This window comes from Hemiscyllium ocellatum, chromosome 3 (genome assembly GCF_020745735.1).
Source record: "Hemiscyllium ocellatum isolate sHemOce1 chromosome 3, sHemOce1.pat.X.cur, whole genome shotgun sequence".
NCBI lineage: Eukaryota > Metazoa > Chordata > Chondrichthyes > Orectolobiformes > Hemiscylliidae > Hemiscyllium > Hemiscyllium ocellatum.
The window spans coordinates 63,967,974-63,987,096 of NC_083403.1; the positions used below are offsets into that span (position 1 = coordinate 63,967,974).

Here is a 19,123-nt window from a genome sequence, read left to right on the forward strand (position 1 = left end):
ATTTAGAAGATAGCCCTTACCTCTATTCTCCTTACCAAAATGTATGACCTCACACTTTCCCACATTGTACTCCATTTGCCACATTTTTTGCCCACTCTCCTAATCCGCTCAAATCCTCCTCTAGCATTCTCACCTCCTCAATGCTACCTGTCCCTTTACCTATCTTTGTATCATCTGCAAATGGAGCCAGAATGCTCTCAGTTCCTTCATCTAGGTCGTTAGTGACAAGTTGTGGTCCTAACACTGAGTCTCGTGAAACACCAATTGTCATCAGTTCCCATCCCGAGAAGGGCCCTTTTATCCCTACTTTCTGCTTTTTGCCAGACAGCCAAGCTTCATTCTATGCTAGAACCTTGCCTCTAACACCATTGGCCCTTATCTTTCAGCCTCATGTGCGATACCTTGTCAAACACCTTTTTGAAGTCCAGGTAGATAACATCCATTAGCTCTCCTTGTCTAACCTGATCATTACTTCCTCAAGGACTTGTAGAAGATTTGTCAGGCATGACCTCCCCTTGATGAAACCATGCTGACTTTGCCCTATTTTACCAAACACTTCCAAGTATTCAGAAATCTCATCCTTCACAATGGATTCCAGAATCTTACCTATGACCAAGGTTAGGCTAATTGGTCTGTAATTTTCTGTCTTTTGTCTTTCTTTCTTTTTAAATATGGGTGTCATTTTAGTGATTTTCCAGTCCTCTAGGACCCTCCCTGATTCTAGCGATTCCTGGAAGATCACCACTAACTCCTCCACTATCTCTTCAGCTATCCCCCTTAGAACTTTTGGGGATGTCGCCCGTTCGGTCCAAATGTTTTATCCGTCTTCTGGCCATTCAGTTTTTGTCGCACTTTCTCCTTGGTGATGGCCACCATACTCAGCTCTGCCCCCTCACTCTCTTGAATCTTTGGGCTATTACTTGTGCCTTCCTTTGTGAAGACTGACGCAAAGTAATTATTCAGTTGCCCAGCCATTTCCATGTTCCCACTATTACCTCTACAGTGTCATTTTCCAGCAGGCCAATGTCTACTTTTGTGTCTCTTTTGCCCTGCATATATCTGAAGAAACACTTACAGTCTTTCTTGATATTACTGGCTAGCTTACTTTTAGCCTGGATGCGGAGGACGCCCAAGAAGAGGAATCTCCCACAGGTCTGGCTGCCTCCCATCCTAGAAGGAAATTATATTTAGATATAGTTTGGAGTTTTTTTGCAATTTTGTTTCTGCCTATTCCATATCAGCTTCCAATTATTTCCCTGTACTCATCTGCTTTGTGCTCAGACTGGGTAAGTTCATTTGCATGCTCTCTAAGGAAGACAAGTGGCCACAGAGCAGAGCATGCATGCGTGGAAGTTCGATTTCGCTGCTCCTTGGATGCTGCCTGAACTGCTGTGCTCTTCCAGCACCACTGATCCAGAAAGTGCGTGGAAGTTCTGCTGTACCATTGCTTTGGACTTATGCATTTTGAACTTTCACCCAACCCTGTCAGGAAAGTTTTACAATGCTCTTCACTGAGCTGGCTCTCCTTGTAACTTTGACAATCACCTCAAACCTATTTTGATAACTTTGGGTTATTGACCCTTCAGCCTTTGTAAATAGTTTAGCTTAAGTTACTCCATTATCAAATCTCATCTTAACTTTCTCTGCTCAAAGAATAATCTTAGCTTCTCTGGTCTGTATTGTCCCATAATTACTCATCCCTTGACAAAGAGTTAACTACTCAACAAATGTCATAAATAGCTGATTTCTTCAAATATTAACCAGTGGCTGATAAAATATTAACTATCCTTAACATTAACAGATGTTCAGCTCCTCTAACATTGTGGAATTGAAACATGGCAGAAAGCATGAGTAACTTCCCATCAAAAGAACTTTTCACCTACAAAGGATGTAACATGTCAAGCATCCATACCATTGAACGGCTGGATCAAATGGAAAATTACAATGTGCATGATTACAATGTTTTTGTGGTGACCTATCCTAAATCTGGTAAGTGGTTGAGTAGACAGTTGACATTATTCATGCCCTTAAAATAGTACATGTCCCATACAGAATGGGATCTGTCCAGCTAGTGAGTACAACATAATGAATTATATTAATTCAAATAACTACCAGTACTGAGATAAGATAAACCAAGATAATTCTTCATTCATTTCTTTTTTCATAACTATGTAGAGGCTTGTCCTTTAATGCATGTGAAGGTCAAACAGTTTTTATAATTGCAGCAGAAAACATCGAATGTGGTAGCATAAAAAAGTACAAAATTTTGCAATGGCAGAAGTGTATAAATCATCAATCCTGGTGCAGGCACCACTGCTTACTTATTTTCCCGGTTTTCTTAATTTCAACATCCGAATGGGATACATTGTGGGGATTTTAAAATGGCCGCGTTTGGATCTTGTCAATAGTTACTACAAATTTTATTCAAGTGTAGGCTTAGAACCGCACTTGATAAATATCCATCTTGGTTTCTCATCATGACAACTTATAGTTTGTGTTTTAAAATTCACTTGTCATTGACTATCTCAGCATTTATATCACATACTCTTATCAATAAACAAAGCTACATTAGTTGTTCAGATGTCCCTTTCATGTACTCATTAAGCCTGTGAAGCGTTTTTATCGCTGTAGCTCTACAGTTCCCGCTTGTCTACCTTCTTATGCCTTGAGGGTGTTATTTATCCTTACGAAGGTTGTCTCATAACTTATATCACTGCTAGGTTCCCACATGTATGGAAACATATCCCATCATTCCTCCAGCATTGATTATATTTCCCATCATAATTCAAGAAAAGTGCTCATATGTTGAGACAGGAAGCAACCCACTTGGATACTCAACCCAATTTCAGTCCAGAGATCCTTCTGGATCCTGTTGGTGTGCCATCCCTCAGCTTTTACCTTGCAGTTCGTATGGTTCAAACTGTCTTCTAACCTCCTGATCTTTTTAAAAGTATGTCTTAACCACTTTAAGTCAGTATCGTCTTTTTTCTTATCCCTTGGCCCACAGAGTTGGCCCATTTCTCAGCCAGCTGTCATTGCCCCCAGCTGTAAGCATCAAGCAATAGGGACAAAATGATTACCAATTAGACAATAATGGCACATAGGAGCAGATCACTGTGTCCAAGGATGGATTTGTACACTAAGTTCCCAGTTGCACACATCCTGCCAACAAAGTGGTGATTTTCCTTGTCTTTCCTAGTGGGCCAGTTCTACCAAGAGTTGCAGCAGATTGAGAAGATTGCCATTGATCTAGCAGTGTTGACGTAATTGCTCTGGCAGAGGTGGTATATCCTAGTTGAGCTGTTGACATAGTCCCGAAGGCTACCAGTATCATCATGGGGTTTTGGCAGTATATGTTGATCAATTTCTCATGCCAATCTATACTGAGATGTCTGGGGTGGAGCAGAAGGTTAAGTAGGATATCTCACAGATTTTGTTCATGTAATTAGAAGACCTTTTATTAGAGTTATACAGTAGCTTGCATCACAAGCATTACAAGTCTGTATTGGTTTATAGCTGCACCACTCCAGTTTATTGTGGTTCTGTTCGCCGAGCTGGGAATTTGTGTTGCAGACGTTTCGTTCCCTGTCTAGGTGACATCCTCAGTGCTTGGGAGCCTCCTGTGAAGCGCTTCTGTGATCTTTCCTCCGCCATTTATAGTGATTTGTACTTGCCGCTTCCGGTTGTCAGTTCCAGCTGTCCGCTGCAATGGTCGGTATATTGGGTCCAGGTCGATGTGCTTATTGATTGAATCTGTGGATGAGTGCCATGCCTCTAGGAATTCCCTGGCTGTTCTCTGTTTGGCTTGTCCTATAAAAGTAGTGTTATCCCAATCGAACTCATGTTGCTTGTCATCTGTGTGTTTGTCCAGCTCGGCAAACAGAACCACAACAACGAGCACCCGAGCTACAAATCTTATCACAAACGTTGAACTCCAGTTTAGTTCCCACTAAGCTATTCCCTCCAGGGTTTCACCCAACAGTATGTCATTGTACACAGTGTAATCAGATCCTTCAATCATTCAGATATTTTCAACTTGGCAAACAGTATGTCCCTGATGGTATTACAAATATGGTGGCACCAATCCCAAGAAGATGCAATAATAAATTTGTTTGGACTATTCCCTGAGTTTGGTGAGATGCAAATTTTTCCCTGCTTGCCAAGCCCCTACTTCACTCTGCATATGTCTGGGTATAACCCTGTAATGAACATTCTTAATTTCCCACTCTATGATACTAGTAAGTCTCAAGCCAGTATATAGGACTACCCTTTTAACTAGCTGTGCTTCTTATAAATCTATGGCAAGAGTGCATATTTTGTCACTCCAATCAATTTTTTTTTCTAGAGAATTCTATCATACTTCAATAAGGTTTGCTGCTCTCATTAAACAAACAAAACGAAATTGAACAACAACGTTAATTTTATTAAATTCATTCATGGGATGAGGGCGTCACTGGCTAGGCCAGCATTTATTACCCATCTCTGTTTGCTTCAAGAGCAGTTAAATCACCCACATTGCTGTGGGTCTGGAATCACGTGTAGGCAAGGATGGCAGTGTCCTTCCCAAAAGGACATTAACAAACCAGAGGGGAGTTTTCCAACAACTCATAATGGATTCATGGTTATCATTAGACTCTTAATTTCAGAGTTTTATTGAACTCCCATTCCATCATCTGCAGTTATGGGCTTTGAATCTAGGTCCCCAGAACGTTACCTCAGTCTCTGGATTAACGATTCAGCGATAATACCACTGGGTCATGCGGTGCGATTGTTTATGAAAAAATGGAAAAGGGCAGATAATACTAAACTATTTGCCTATGGTTTAAGGAGAAGAGTAATGGTCATCAAACAAAATTGTGTGTAAGAGATTAAGCACAGAAATCAAGGGGTAAAGAATGCAAAGGTAAAGTCACCATATTCTTACCAGACCATAGGTCTATGATAGCTAGTTTACAAAATAAAATGGTGAAGGCATGAATTATTTCTCCTAGTTTATGATTCTGTAAATTACTGTGTCACAGGTTGGTTAAATATATGAAGAAATAGAGGGTAAAAGAGCAATTGAAGAGATAGGTAGGAAACAAAAGCTCAAAATTTATTGAAATAAACTATGCAAAATATTAAAGCAAACAATAGAAAAGTTGGTGTATAATGGGCAAACAGAATTGAATTGCATTTAAATGAGGAAATACAATTTTGAAAACTAAGCAAACAATGAAGGTATACATTCTATGGAAGATTGCTTGAATGTGGAGATAAACAGACAGACCTAGAGATACAAATGTATAATTCCCTTAAAATGTGGCTATTTGCCAATAACAGTATCTTTTATAAATGAGAGTAGAGTTCAAGAACAAACAAACAGTGATAAATTTAAACAAGTTTTTTATTAAGCCACAGTTGGAGTACATTGTGTATTATGACTGTACAGAACGTTTGGGTCATGCAGAGTGTCATGCACAAAGTTCCAAGAATGATAATTGGTCATGAGATATGATTGACCAGAAACTGAACCGGACCAGGCATACAAATACTTTGATTACATCTGTATGTTAGAGCTAGGAAGTTTGTGGGAGTAAGTCACCTCCTGTCATCCTAAAGTCTGCCCGCCATTTGCAAGGCAGAAGTCAGGAATGTGATGGAATACTTCCGACTTGCCTGGATGAGTACAACTTCAAGAACATTCAAGAAACTTGATACCAACCAGGAGAAAGCAGTCCACTTGATTGACATCCCATTTATCATCTTTAACACTCACTGCCTTCCCCACCAATGCACAGTAACATCTGCAAGTTGTACTGCAGAAACACACCTATGTTTCTTAGAGAGCATCACCTAAACCCATGTCTTCTAGCATTAGGAAGGACAAGCTTGATTTGAAACTGTATCATTATTCTTCCATTGTTCTTGGGTCAGAGTTCTAAAGCTGCTTTCTTAATATCACTATGGCTGACTGTACACCCCGTGGACTGCAGTGCAGCAAGGCAGTTCAGAAACCACCTTTCCCCAGGACAACTAATGATGGGCAATAAATGTTGGCCTAGCCAGCGGTGTCCGTAATATATCTACAAATGAAAACATGATAGATGTCACTTTTGCTTTTCAATAATAATACTCATCACTTAATACATGTATTTGAAGAGATTACTTCATGATCACTCTGAACTTTTATCAAAATGAAGGAACAATATGGATGCAAAGTATTATGAAACATATTTACATGAACAGAGATCTACAAGCAGGGGAGTGCAAACCATCTTATTCTGTAGTTCCCTGGCTGGAGATAACACACAAGGAGATTAATACTAATGATCGCCCATCTCCATGTTTTTTTGTTACACATCTACCTTATCAACTGATACCAAAAAGTCCAAAGAACAAAAAGGCTAAAGTAAGATTTCTCACTTGCGAAGCCATCATGAAATTAAACTACAAACTGAAAACAAAATTCCTGGTAATTATAAGTATGATGATCTGGTTTTCAAATTTAAAATGTACAAGTGGCAAATAAAACTTCTTTGGTATGATTGGTATGGGAAAGGTACATGGCTTTAAAACAATGGGTCAACCATTTGGAACTTAGATGAAGAGAAATTTCTCAATTAAGATGGTTGTGAATTTCCACATTTACTACATCAAAGAGATACAAATGTTTGGTTGATGAGATTGATACATCTTTGATTACTAAGGAATCAAGAGATAAGGTGATAGAGTTGGGTGGGAGCTGTGGGGTGGCATTGGGGAGGTGAACTTGGAAATGGAAGTGAGGTGAAGTTTCACTATGATCTTATTGAATAATTGAGGAAGCTCATTGTTTCGTACAGTGGTTAGTATCCCTGCCTGTAATGTGGGAACTAGGATTTAGTTCCTTGACAAGAAAGGGGCTGGTCTCTGTAATTGGCTATGTGCCAATAAGAATGCATTTTCTTGCATTTGCAAATTGGTTTTACAGAGATGAGGAGGAATTGCTTCTCTGAAAGAGTTGCAAGTCTGTGGAAGTCATTAGTTCAGAGTGCAGTGGGTGCCAGGACACTGAATAAATTTAAAAAGGAAATGGGCAAATTTTTAATTAGTAACAAATTGAAGGCTAATGGGGAATGGGCAGGAAAGTGGAGTTGAGGCCAAGGTGTGATGAGATCAAATTGAATGATGGATTAGGTTTGAGGGGTTGAAATGTTTACTCATGCTTCTAGCTCTTATGTTCTTAAAGTGCTGAAAGATCTAATGTTGCTTCCTTTTTTAATGTTCTCATTTATACATTTCATAGAATGATTCTAGATGCTTCTGTAGCAAAGGGAAGTGTACCCTACATAAGAGAAGCACATCATTAATCAGTTACATATTTGTGTTGATCAATTGGATCTCTACTATGCAGAGACTCGCTCCCATATTTAACATTTTCCAAACCAAGCTACTGAATAACTCACACAGGCAGCATTTATATTTCCCTGGTTTGGAGTTTATACTCTCCCAGTAAGGACATGTCTCATTTGCTGAAGTCCAGAATCTAGACACATCAGAAGTGGGGTGAAAATGTAGGTTTTTCCAATTATGTGCAGAGGTGCTGCAGGTTTTTCATCAGATGTCAGGTTAGTAATAACAATTTTGTCTCAAATAACATGAATATGGTCTCCTACTTTTGATTCAAATTAGTCAATGCTCCCTCAAAAGTAAGAACACAGATTGAAAACTACAATGAGCTTTGCTGTTTACAATGAAGTTTTATTTGACAGGTTATCTATGTGTACAGAAACCCAAAGGATGTTGCAGTTTCTTATAATCATTTTCACAAATTTGCTAATTATTTGAAATTCCTGAAGAAGGGCTTATGTCCGAAACGTCGAATTTCCTGTTCCTTGGATGCTGCCTGACCTGCTGCGCTTTTCCAGCAACATATTTTCAGCTAATTATTTGAAAACCCCAGAAAACTTTGGAGCTTTTCTGCAGACATTTCTGAATGGTCAAGGTAAGTTGGTATAAATTGCTCCTCACTTGAAGGTATTGTATCTCAATCCAGGTACTGGAAACCTGATATTGAACGTGGTGGAAATCAAATTGATGCACTTTATTCAAAGTCCAAAATATGAAAAATCTCAGCAACTTTCTGAAAGACAACATCTTCTCAAATGATATTGGCTGAAGTATGTTTTCTAATTTAGAGAATCAAGTGATTGTCTGGGACCTGCATTCAAATACTACAGTGACAAATCTGGAATTACAAAATAAATAACAAACATAAAACCATTGTTGATTGTTGTAAAAATCTATTGTACACTTAGTGACCTTCTCCCCATCCCTACCCCCCTCCCATTTATCTCTCCTATCCGGAGACTCCCTGCCTCATTTCTGATGAAAGGATTTTCCTGCTCCTCAGATGCTGCCTGACCTGCTGTGCTTTTTCAGCACCACTCTAATCTTGACTCTGATCTCCAGCATTTGCAGTCCTCACTTCCACCCTTTTGTAAAAATCCATCTGGTTCATTGATGTCTTTTAGGGAAAGACATTTGCTGTAGTTACCTGGCCTGGCCTATATGCAACTCTAGACCTACAGAAATGTGACTCTTTGTAACCTGCCCTCTGTAATGGCCTAATAAAGTCACACAGCTGCATTAAACTACTACAAACTCCAAAGGAATTAAACCAGATCAACCACCTGACAGCAAACAAAGCACTGAAACCGACAATGGCAAATTTAGGCTTATTGAACCTTCAAAGCCTTCCTTACTAATATTTGGAGGCAAGTGCCAGAATTGTGACTCAGACTAGTCAAGCAACAATTTGATATAATCATAGTCAAAGATCTATATGTTATAGTGTCCCAAATACTATTGTCATCATCTTTGGATACATCCTGTCCCATGTGTGGTATACAGTCAGGAGGGAGTTGCCTTAGAAGTCTTCAAATGTTGTCTCTTGACCCAATGAAGTCTCATGGCATTGAGTCAAACATGGTACAGATATCATCAAAAACAAATACTGGCAAAACTCAGCTGGTCCGGTAACATTTGCGAAGAAAAAAATAGAGTCAACTTTTCATGTCCAGTGACCCTTCTTCGGCTGCTCGGCCTATTGAGTTTCTCCAGCAATTTCTGTCTTTGTTTCAGATCTCCAACACCAGCAAGTCTTTGTTTCATATTATTATGTTAAAGAAAGCTCCTTGATTATCTTGTATCACACCTCTTAGCCAGAGAATCAGTACTTCTCCATGCTGAACAGCACTTTGAGGAAGCACTGAGGGTGGCACAAAAGCAAAATGTACTCTAGCTCAAGAATTTCAATGTCCACAATCAAAAGTGACTTGGCAGCACCAAAATGACTGAGCTAGTCGAGTCCTATAGGACATAGAAGTCAGACTGAATTTGCATCAAGTGGAGAGGGAGCCAACAAGAGGGAAAAATATACGTGCTCATCTTCACCAATCTACTGCTGTAAATGCATGATGATATCGGGAGGATGTCCACTGCACAGTCCTTGTGGAGTCAAAGTCCTGTCTTCACATTAAGAATGCCCTTCATTGTGTTATGTTGCAGTATAGACTGGCTAAATGGGATAGGTAGAGCAACTGAAGGGTGGGCATCTATGAAGTACTGTGGGCCAACAACAGCAATAGCAGAATTGTATTCAAATACAATCTTCAACCTCATGGCCTGGCAAAATCCCCACTTTACCATCAACAGAAAGCCAATGGATCAACTTTGGTTTACTGAAGAGTTTTTAAAAATTCATTCGTGGGAGAAGGGTGTCACTGGCTAAGCCAGCATTTATTGCCCATTCCTAAATGCCCAGAGGGCAGTTAAGACTCAACCACATTAATTTGGATCTGAAGTCCCATGTAGGCCAGACCCAGGTAGGGTTAACACATTCCTTCCTTAAAGGACATTAGTGAACCATATGGACTTTTCTTGACAATCAACAGTGGTTTCATGGTCATCGCTCGACTCTTAATTCCAAATTTTTATTGAATTCAGATTCCAACATCTGCTGTTGCATTACCTAGGTTTTGGATTAGCAGTCTAATGATTCATTGCCTCCCCTTAAGAGTGGAGACGGACATGCCAGGAGTAGCACCAGGCATAACTACAAATGAGGTGCCAGCTTATGCAGCTGTGGCACACGACTGTTTGTGTACAAAACGGCAAAACTGTAAATGATAAACAAGCAAAGTGGTGATTCCACAATGGACCAGATCGAAGCTCTGTAGTTCTGCCATAACAAGTCATGAAGACATAAGAATTTAAAAAATAGAAATAGGAGATGGCCATTTGGTTACTCAAGCCTGTCCAACTTCCAACAAAATCATGGCTACTCTGACCTAGACCTCACCTTTCATGCCAGTTTATCATAACACACAAGTTCCATAATTGTGGTGGAAAGGTACACATTTCACTGGAGGAGGAGGCTCCATAAATATCCCCATCCTCGATCATGGGACAACCCAGCAGGTCAGTGCAAAAGGTAAGGCTGAAGCAGTTACAATAACCTTTAGACAGTAGTATCAAGTGGATGATCCTTATATCTCTTCCAGAGGTCCCTAGCGTCACAGATAGCAGTCTTCAGCCAGTTTAATTCACTTCATCTAATATCAATAAATGATTGGAAACACTGGATACTGCAAAGGCTACGGGCCGAAAATATTCCAGCAACAGTACTGAAGAAACAAAAACAGAAATTGCTGGTAAAGCTCAGCAAGTTTGGCAGCATCTACAAGAGAAATCAGAGTTGACGTTTCGGGTTGAATGACCCCTTCCTTAGAACCTAGTTCTGAGGAAGGGTGACTCCACCTGAAATTCTAACTATGATTTCTCTCCACAGATGCTGCCAGACTGCTGACCTTTTCCAGCAATTTCTGTTTTTGTTTCCAATTTACAACATCCTCAATTTTTTGTTTCAATTTTTAAGAGTACTGAAGACTTGTGCTTCAGGCCTTACCACACTCTAGCCTATCTTTTCCAGTAGAGCTACAACACTGGGATCTACCCTGTGGAAAATTGCCCAGGAATGTCCTATACATAGAAAGGACAAATCAAACCTGGCCAATTACCACCCCATAAGTTTATTCCCTAAAGGGATAGAAGGTGTCATCAATACTGCAATCAGGCAGCAGCCTCAGCAATAACCTCTCAGTAATGCCCAGTTTGGATTCTGTCAGGGCCACACAGTTCCTAACATCATTACTGCCTTGGATCAAACATGGGATGGCACAGTGGCTAGCACTGCTGCCTCACAGAACCAGTGGCCTGGGTTCAAATCCAGCCTCGGGCAACTATCTGTGTGGCGTTTGCACATTCTCCCTGTGTCTGTGTGGGTTTCTTCCGGGTGCTCTGGTTTCCTCTCACAGTCCAAAAATGTGCAGGTCAGGTGAATTGGTCATGCTAAATTGTTCATAGTGTTCAGGGATGTGTAGGTTAGGTGCATTAGCCAGAGGCAGATGTAGGGGAATGGGTCTGGGTGGATTACTCTTTGGAGAATCGGTGTGGACTTGTTGAGCTAAAGGGCCTGTTTGCACACAGTAGGGATTCTATGGATGGACAACAGCCCTGTATTACCCCAGAGGTGAGGTGAGAGTGACTGCACCAAGAAAGCAACTCATGATAACCTTAAGGGTGAAAAGGGATAGGCAATTAATGCTGACCCAGCCAGTGAAGCCCACATACTGTGAATGAATAAATAAAAACTAATGATCATTGTCATATGGTAGATTTACATGTATTTGTGGACCTGTAGGCCTTTTATTGAATCCTGAAATATGACAATAAATCCAAATTATACTGAAGTTTGTTGTGAGAAGTTCTGAAATAGTTAAAGTGGATCAGCCACTTATTTTCTGAAATGTGATTTTTTTTTACACAACATTGATATTGGCGCCAGTTGGACAGCTGCAGCCACTTGCAAAGATCTGATCCAAGGGGCCCTTTAGTAGAATGTTTCCTTTAAATATAGTTTTCTTAAATATCTTTATCAATCCAGTCCTGGTAAAATCATTAATCTTATTATATTATGTTAAAATTTCATATTTCAAAATTCTAAAATTCTGTTTTTGTCATAGTGGATTGTGACAACTGGTTTGATCATGTTAGGAACTGGTTTGATCACGGGCATGAATTCAACATTATGTTCCTGTCATATGAAGAGATGATCAAGGTAAACTGCACTTATATTTGATTGCAATATAAATTTCAGATGTATGTATTTATATCAGAAGATATATTTAATATTATTGAGACCCACAAGTTCTACCTTTGTAGCATCACTCCTGCCTTTGCACAACTAAAACTGAAACCCTTGTCTGCACCGTGACTAATCTGAAAAACCTTGCATGTTCTAACTTCCAAATAATTTGAAGTCATCCAACCTTCTGTTGCCCACATCATTACAAGCACCAAGTTCACTCATCATCTCTGTGCGCACTAACATGGATTGTCACCTGACTAAGCAACTTTAATTTTACAATTTCCATCCTTGGTTTCAAACGCCATGATCTCCTTCCTACACAAAACTCGACACCCTCGATTTCCAAACCGTCTGACATAGCTAAACTCCTCTCACCCTAGCCTTGTTGTATCTTTAATTTTATCTTCCAACATTGATAGCCACATCTTCACTTAAGCTCCAGAATTCCTTCTGAAGGTCCTAAGCTCTGGAATTCCTTCCTCATGTCGCTCTCCTTTTCTATATTACTTTCCTCTCAAAGGATGTTCCTTAAGAACTATCACTTTGCTCAAGCTGCTTGTCATCTGTCCTCAAACCTCTACAGTTTTTTTTAACCCTCTCCAGTGATGTATTTTTGGACATTTCACTACTTTAACTGTGCTACGAAAATACAAGTTATTTTTAGTTCTCCAAATAACCATTTTATAAACTATATTTTGCTCATGCAACTTGCCTACCCATAGTTGAAAATATTTGATACATTTTGAATTTATAGCATTGTGGCTATTTTAACCTTGAAAACATCATTTTATTTCACAACAACCGTGACCATCTGGAGTTTAGGACTGCCTGTGAGATTGTGGATAAAGAGGTATTAATGATTTGCACCAATCTCCTCAGATCGTAAGAATAATATATTATCCATCCTCGTCCTGAATCTCCCTGCAGTATTCAGGCCATAGTCAATCAAACTTTTTTTGTGGATTAGGTGCAGAGGACTTTTGTTTTTGTTCTGGTCAACGAATTGAAATTCACCATCTGTGAATCCCTCTGCAAATATGCCACACATTAGGTTTTATGGCCTTTCTAAATATTCTAACCTTGGTTAAGCTGTGCATTACTTTAATGTGCAGAAAACTGTAAGATGACAATACAGCAACTGAAGAAACCTGGCCATGGTATGCATTAGTGAGCACTTCAGAAGGCATTACAGCCTAGAAAAAACAGAAGGCGGCCGGCTAGTCTGCTCTGCCATTCAATATTGTCATCCAACTCAGTACCCGATCCTGCTTTCACAACATACCCTTTGATCCCTTTAATCTGAAGAACGATATCTAACTCTTTATTGAAAACATTCAACATTTTGTCCTCAACTGTTTTCTGTGGCAGAGAATTCCATTGGCTCACCACTCCCTGTATGAAGATATTTCTCTTCACCTCAGTTCTAATTGACCTAGCCTATATCCTTAAACTGTGATGTCAAGACTATTTGGAAATGAATCCAGGGAAGAGAACTTGAAGCTGTTTACATAAAAGCAATGAAGGCTATGGGAAAATGGGAAAGAGGTGATCAGAATTATAAATGGAACTTTATTTGATGAACAGTGATTTGGTTACTAGAATGCATAATGATCACCAATTAAAAGGGGAATAGTAAGACAAACTAGACCTTACCAGGAATGTGAACAAAACAGAATCAGTAATAGTTTTTAACAGGTAAGTGGACAGGTATCCAATTTAAAAAAAAATTAAAATGAAATGGAGTATGTGTGGGGACTGGAACCATGTATGCAACTTTTGGTGGGTCAGCAGAAACGCAGTGGACTTTAGCATCTCTTGTGTTAACATGACTACATCAGGCATGGCAACAAAGTGGTCTGTGAACTGTAACTTTATGTAGCATGTTTAGGAATACTTTTGTTTTTTGAGTGTGCCAATTTAAAGACAACTTTTGCATATGGTATTGTTTCTGAAAGAGTTAATGTTTGACCTATGAGTAGAATTAAATAGAATATCTTTTATTGCCACATACTGAACTTCAACCAGTCTGATGATGTCACACAGTCTCTGGGTAGAGAATTAGTTGGAATCTGGCTTGGTCTCTCACTAGTGACACACAGGTCTTTTCCTACTTCTTATTAATAAAGTTAAGATGCCTTGGAGTTGATATTATTTGCAAATAGGTATTGTTATATATAATAAACCATATCCTTTTATCAAAGAAATGAGCCTCTCTTGCGGAGAGTTATTTGTGATCAATCCTTTAATACAGACTAATGAGCAATCCCTTAGACTAACAGGAATGATTGTTGGCAACACTCTACCTCAAGCATGAAACATAAGTGGCTGTGTCCTTGATTTCACATCATATCCAGCAGTAAAGCATTAATCTGAAACCAGATCACATGTTTGTTTATGACAACTATTTTGAAAGTTACTACATAAAGATGATGCAATTGTTAGCTCAAATGCAGATACAAAGGTTAATGTGGGTACAGTTAAAAGATAAGATGAAGCAAGATCAGCATATTATTATCTTAGGCCTGTTTCTTGCTTGAAGATTCTGAGAATTCAGCAGCTTTGGTTGTGTCAATGGTCGAGTAGTTGGATTTGCTTTCACAGGTGAACTGAGCAGAGGAGGTTCTAGAAGGGAGACAAAATTTCTAATTTTGCTTTTATAGCATTGCAGGTCGTAGTCCTTGGTAGTCTGAATCAATACAACAGTCCTTATCTGTTTGCTAATCTTCCTATTTAGAATTCCCTCTCTCATGATGCCTTTCCAAGGCCTTTTTGGAGTCCTGCTTAAGATAGTGACTCTCAACCTGTTATACAGATCAAAAGTTAGCTTTTAACTAGTGTTTAGTAGGTAGTGGATAGCTTCGGGGAAATCAGTACTATTGGAAGTGAGTACTATAAGGGGTTTTTCTCTCATGTAATGGACCACTAATTATGAATATCCTGCTAAACTAGGATTTGAGAGCAGCAATACTGAAATTCATCAGCTTTCTTGGAAGATATCTGGATAATAAAAGTGTTGACATAGTTGTGGAGCGTTCTACTTTTAAGAATATGAAATCAAACCCAAACTCAAACTACAAGATATAGGATTTCCTACGTTTGATAATTCAGTTGCAGGATTCATGAGAGAAGGTAAACATTTTAAGCTCTTAATTGTATTACCAGTAACTATTAATTTGATAAAGTATAACTAGCTATCATTAAAAGATTTCCAAATTTACCTTTGATACTATAGCTAATTTTTTTCAGTGACCAGGAAATCTCTTTTCTGTATTGACAATGAATGGTATCTTGTTATTTAATGCCCTGGATTCAAGGGCCCAACACAAGTTGATAGTGAACTTGCAGGTGAATGCAGGATAATGAAGGTGGCATTTGGTATTGAGCATAGAAATTGGGATGTCATATTATGGCTGTACAAAACATTGGCGAGGCTACTTTTGGAATACTGCATACAATTCTGGTTGCCCGGGATGTTGTTAAACTTGAGAGAGTGCAGAAAAGATTTACAAAGATGTTGCCAGGACTGGAGGGTTTGAGTCATGAAGAGGTTGAATAGCCTGCGGCTTTTTCCCTTGAAGCATTGGAGACTGAAGGGTGACCTTATTGAGGTTTACAAAATTATGAGGGACACGGTTAGAAGGAATAGCCACAGTCTTTTTCCTAGGGTGCGGAAATCCAAAACTAGAGGTGGTAGGTTTAAGGTGAGAGGAGAAAAAAATTAAAAAGACCTGAGGGGTAACTTTTTCACAGAGGGTGCATTGTGTATGAAACGAGCTGCCAGAGGAAGTGGTGGAGGTGATACAATTACAACATTTAAAAGGCATCTGAACAGGTATATGAAAAGGAAGGGTATAGTGGGATATGGGCCAAATGCTGGCAAAGAGGACAAGGTTAAATTGGGAAATGTCTGGTCGGTGTGGATGAGTTGGATCAAAGTTGTTTCCATGCTCTGTGACTCATACTTTAAGCATCGTGCCTGATTGCTGCATCTCATCCAATGCTTTGGTGCATCAATTTTAGTTCAAAAATGTCAAGAGGGCTGCAGCTGAATCCTTAATTTATTCTGCATCTCCTACATTGTGAATATAAAGTGATTTTAACTATGGACAGTTTCAGTTTCAAGTGAAATGAGTGATTATTCTAAGAAACAGGCAGATTAAATGAGTATGTCATGGACCCTTACAGCAAGGAGACAGGCCCTTTGGCCCAAACTTGTCCATGCCGACCAAAATATCCATCTATGCTAATCATGTTTATCTGCACTTGGCCCATATCCTTCTAAACCTTTCTTTATCCATGTGTTCGTCCAAATGCTTTTTAAATGTTGTTAATGTACCAGCCTCAACCACTTCTGCTGGCTGCTTATTCCATGTGTACCACCATCTGTATAACAAAGTTGCCCTTCAGGTTCCCTTTTATTCTTTCCCCTCTAACCTTTAACTGTTGCCCTTTAGCCCTTGATTCGCCAACCCTGTGAAAAAGACTAGGCGCATTCACCCAATCCATGCCTCTCATAATCTTATACACTTTTATATGATCTTTCCTCAGTCTCTTACATTCTAAAGGAAAAAGTCCTAACTTGCCCAACATTTCCATATAACTCAGATCATCGAGTCCAGGCAACATGCTTGTAAATGTCTTGTGCACTCTTTCCAGTTTAGCAACATCCTTCCGAGAACAAGGTGACTAAAACTGAACACAATACTCCAAGTGCAGCCTCACCAACGTCCTGTACAACTGCAACATAATCTCCCAACTTTTATAGTCAATGCCCTGACTGATGAAGGCCTATGTGCCAAACGTCTTCTGCACTGCCCTATCTACCTGTGACTCCACTTTCAGAGAATCACACACCTGAACTCTAAGGTCCCTCTGTTTCACTACACTCCTTAAGGCCCTACCATTCACCATGAAACTCCTACCTTGATTTGACTTTCCTCATCTCACACTTTAAACTCCATTTCTTGGCCCACTTTCCCAGCTGATCAAGCCCTACTGCAATTTCTGATAACCTTCTGATAATCTGTCCACGATACCTCCTAATTTTATCATTGTCTGCAACCTTACTAATCGTGTCTTGTACATTCTCATCCAAGTCATTAATATAGATATCAAAATGTAACAGGCCACGCACCGAGCCTTGGGGCATTCCACTAATCAGGCCTCCAGCCTGACAAGCATCCTTTCACTATTACCCTCTGCTTCCTACCATCAAGCCAATTATATATCAAATTAGCCAGCTCCCCTGGATTCCATGCGATCGAACCTTGACAGAGCAGCCTACTATATGGCACCTTGTCTAAAGCCTTACTGAAACCCATATAGATGTCTATTGCTCTGTTCTTGTCAATCTTTCTGGTCACTTCATCAAGGAACTCTAAACAGATTTTGAGGCACGTTCTCCCATGCACAAAGCCGTGCTATAGAGTCATACAGATGTACAGCACGAAAACAGACTCTTCGGACAAACTCAGCCATGCCGACCAGATATCCCAACCCAATCTAGTCCCACTTGGCCCATATCCCTCCAAACCCTTCCTATTCATATACCCATCCAGATGCTTTTTAAATGTTACAATTATACTAGGCTCCACCACTTCCTCTTGCAGCTCATTCCATACACATACCACCCTCTGCATGAAAAGGATGCCTCTTAGGTCTCTTTTATATTTTTCCCCTCTCACCCTAAACCTATGCCCTCTTGTTCTGGACTCCCTCCCCCCAGGGAAAAAGACTTCGTCTATTTATCTTATCCATCCCCCTCATGATTTTATAAACCTCTAAGATCACTCTTCAGCCTCCGACGCTCCAGGGAAAACAGTCCCAGCCTATTCAACCTCTCCCTATAGCTCAAATCCTCCAATCCTAGCTACATCCTTGTAAATCTTCTCTGAACTCTTTCAAGTTTCATAACATCTTTCCGATAGGAAGGCGACCAGAACTGCACTCAATATTACAACAGTGGCCTAACCAATGTCCTGTACAGCCGCAACATGACTTCCCAACTCCTGTACTCAATACTCTGACCAATAAAGGAAAGCATATCAAACACCTTCCTCACTATCCTATCTACCTGAGACTCCACTTTGAAGGAGCAATGAACCTGCACTCCAAGATCTCTTTGTTCAGCAACACTCCCAAGTACCTTACCATAAAGTGTATAAGTCCTGCTAAGATTTGCTTTCCCAAAATGCAGCATCTCACATTTATCTAAATTAAACTCCATCTGCCACTTCTCAACCCATTGGCCTATCTGATCAAGATCCTGTTGTAATCTGAGGTAACATTCTTCACTGTCCACTGCACCTCCAATTTATTTATATAAATGATGAAAAGTACTGGATTAGCAGTATCCTCCTAAGCCAGTGAGCAAATGACATCAAAGTACAATGTTACTTTTGTACTTTATCAAATATTAAATGTTCAAAACAGATTAAGTATTTTTTACTGCTTGCTTACAATACCTAATTTATAAATTCTACTTTTTAAGAACATTGGATATCCTTCTAAAATTAAACATGCCCATTGTTTGATCTTACTGGTCCACACTAGGCAAATTTTGCCAATCCCTACTCTAGCCTCTTTAATAGATGTCAATCAAAACTGAATCTGAACTAATCCAATGTAAACAAATCTCTTGATTAAATTGGACAAGTTTACAGCCAAAGCTACCCATTTCAGTACTGACTTAAATATGGTTATAATCGTGGCATTCTAAAGATATATTTTCTTAGAAGTGCTGTTTATTACAATTTCTGTTCTTGTACATTGTCTTTCTTACTATGTTGCACCCTTTCTTTAGGGATAGTAGGCGACTGGACGAATTATTTCACTACAGCTGAAAATGAAATGTTTGATAGAATATTCCAGGAGAAAATGAAAAACTTTCCTCTAAAGTACACATAGGAAATTAATGACTAAAAATGTTTTTTTTGCCAAACAATGCTTACA

General features: G+C 39.4%; 1 protein-coding gene across 1 annotated transcript; it reads left to right on the forward strand.

Annotated features, from left to right (window-relative positions):
• The first annotated feature begins 1,835 nt into the window (after positions 1–1,835).
• On the forward strand, positions 1,836–19,078 carry LOC132835332 (amine sulfotransferase-like). The gene is made up of 9 exons (XM_060854781.1): positions 1,836–1,989; positions 3,200–3,263; positions 6,229–6,391; positions 7,734–7,812; positions 7,919–7,966; positions 12,048–12,142; positions 15,122–15,245; positions 15,281–15,301; positions 18,975–19,078. The coding sequence occupies exons 1-9, from the start codon at positions 1,836–1,838 to the stop codon at positions 19,076–19,078; spliced, it is 852 nt and encodes a 283-aa protein (XP_060710764.1).
• The last annotated feature ends 45 nt before the right edge of the window (positions 19,079–19,123 follow it).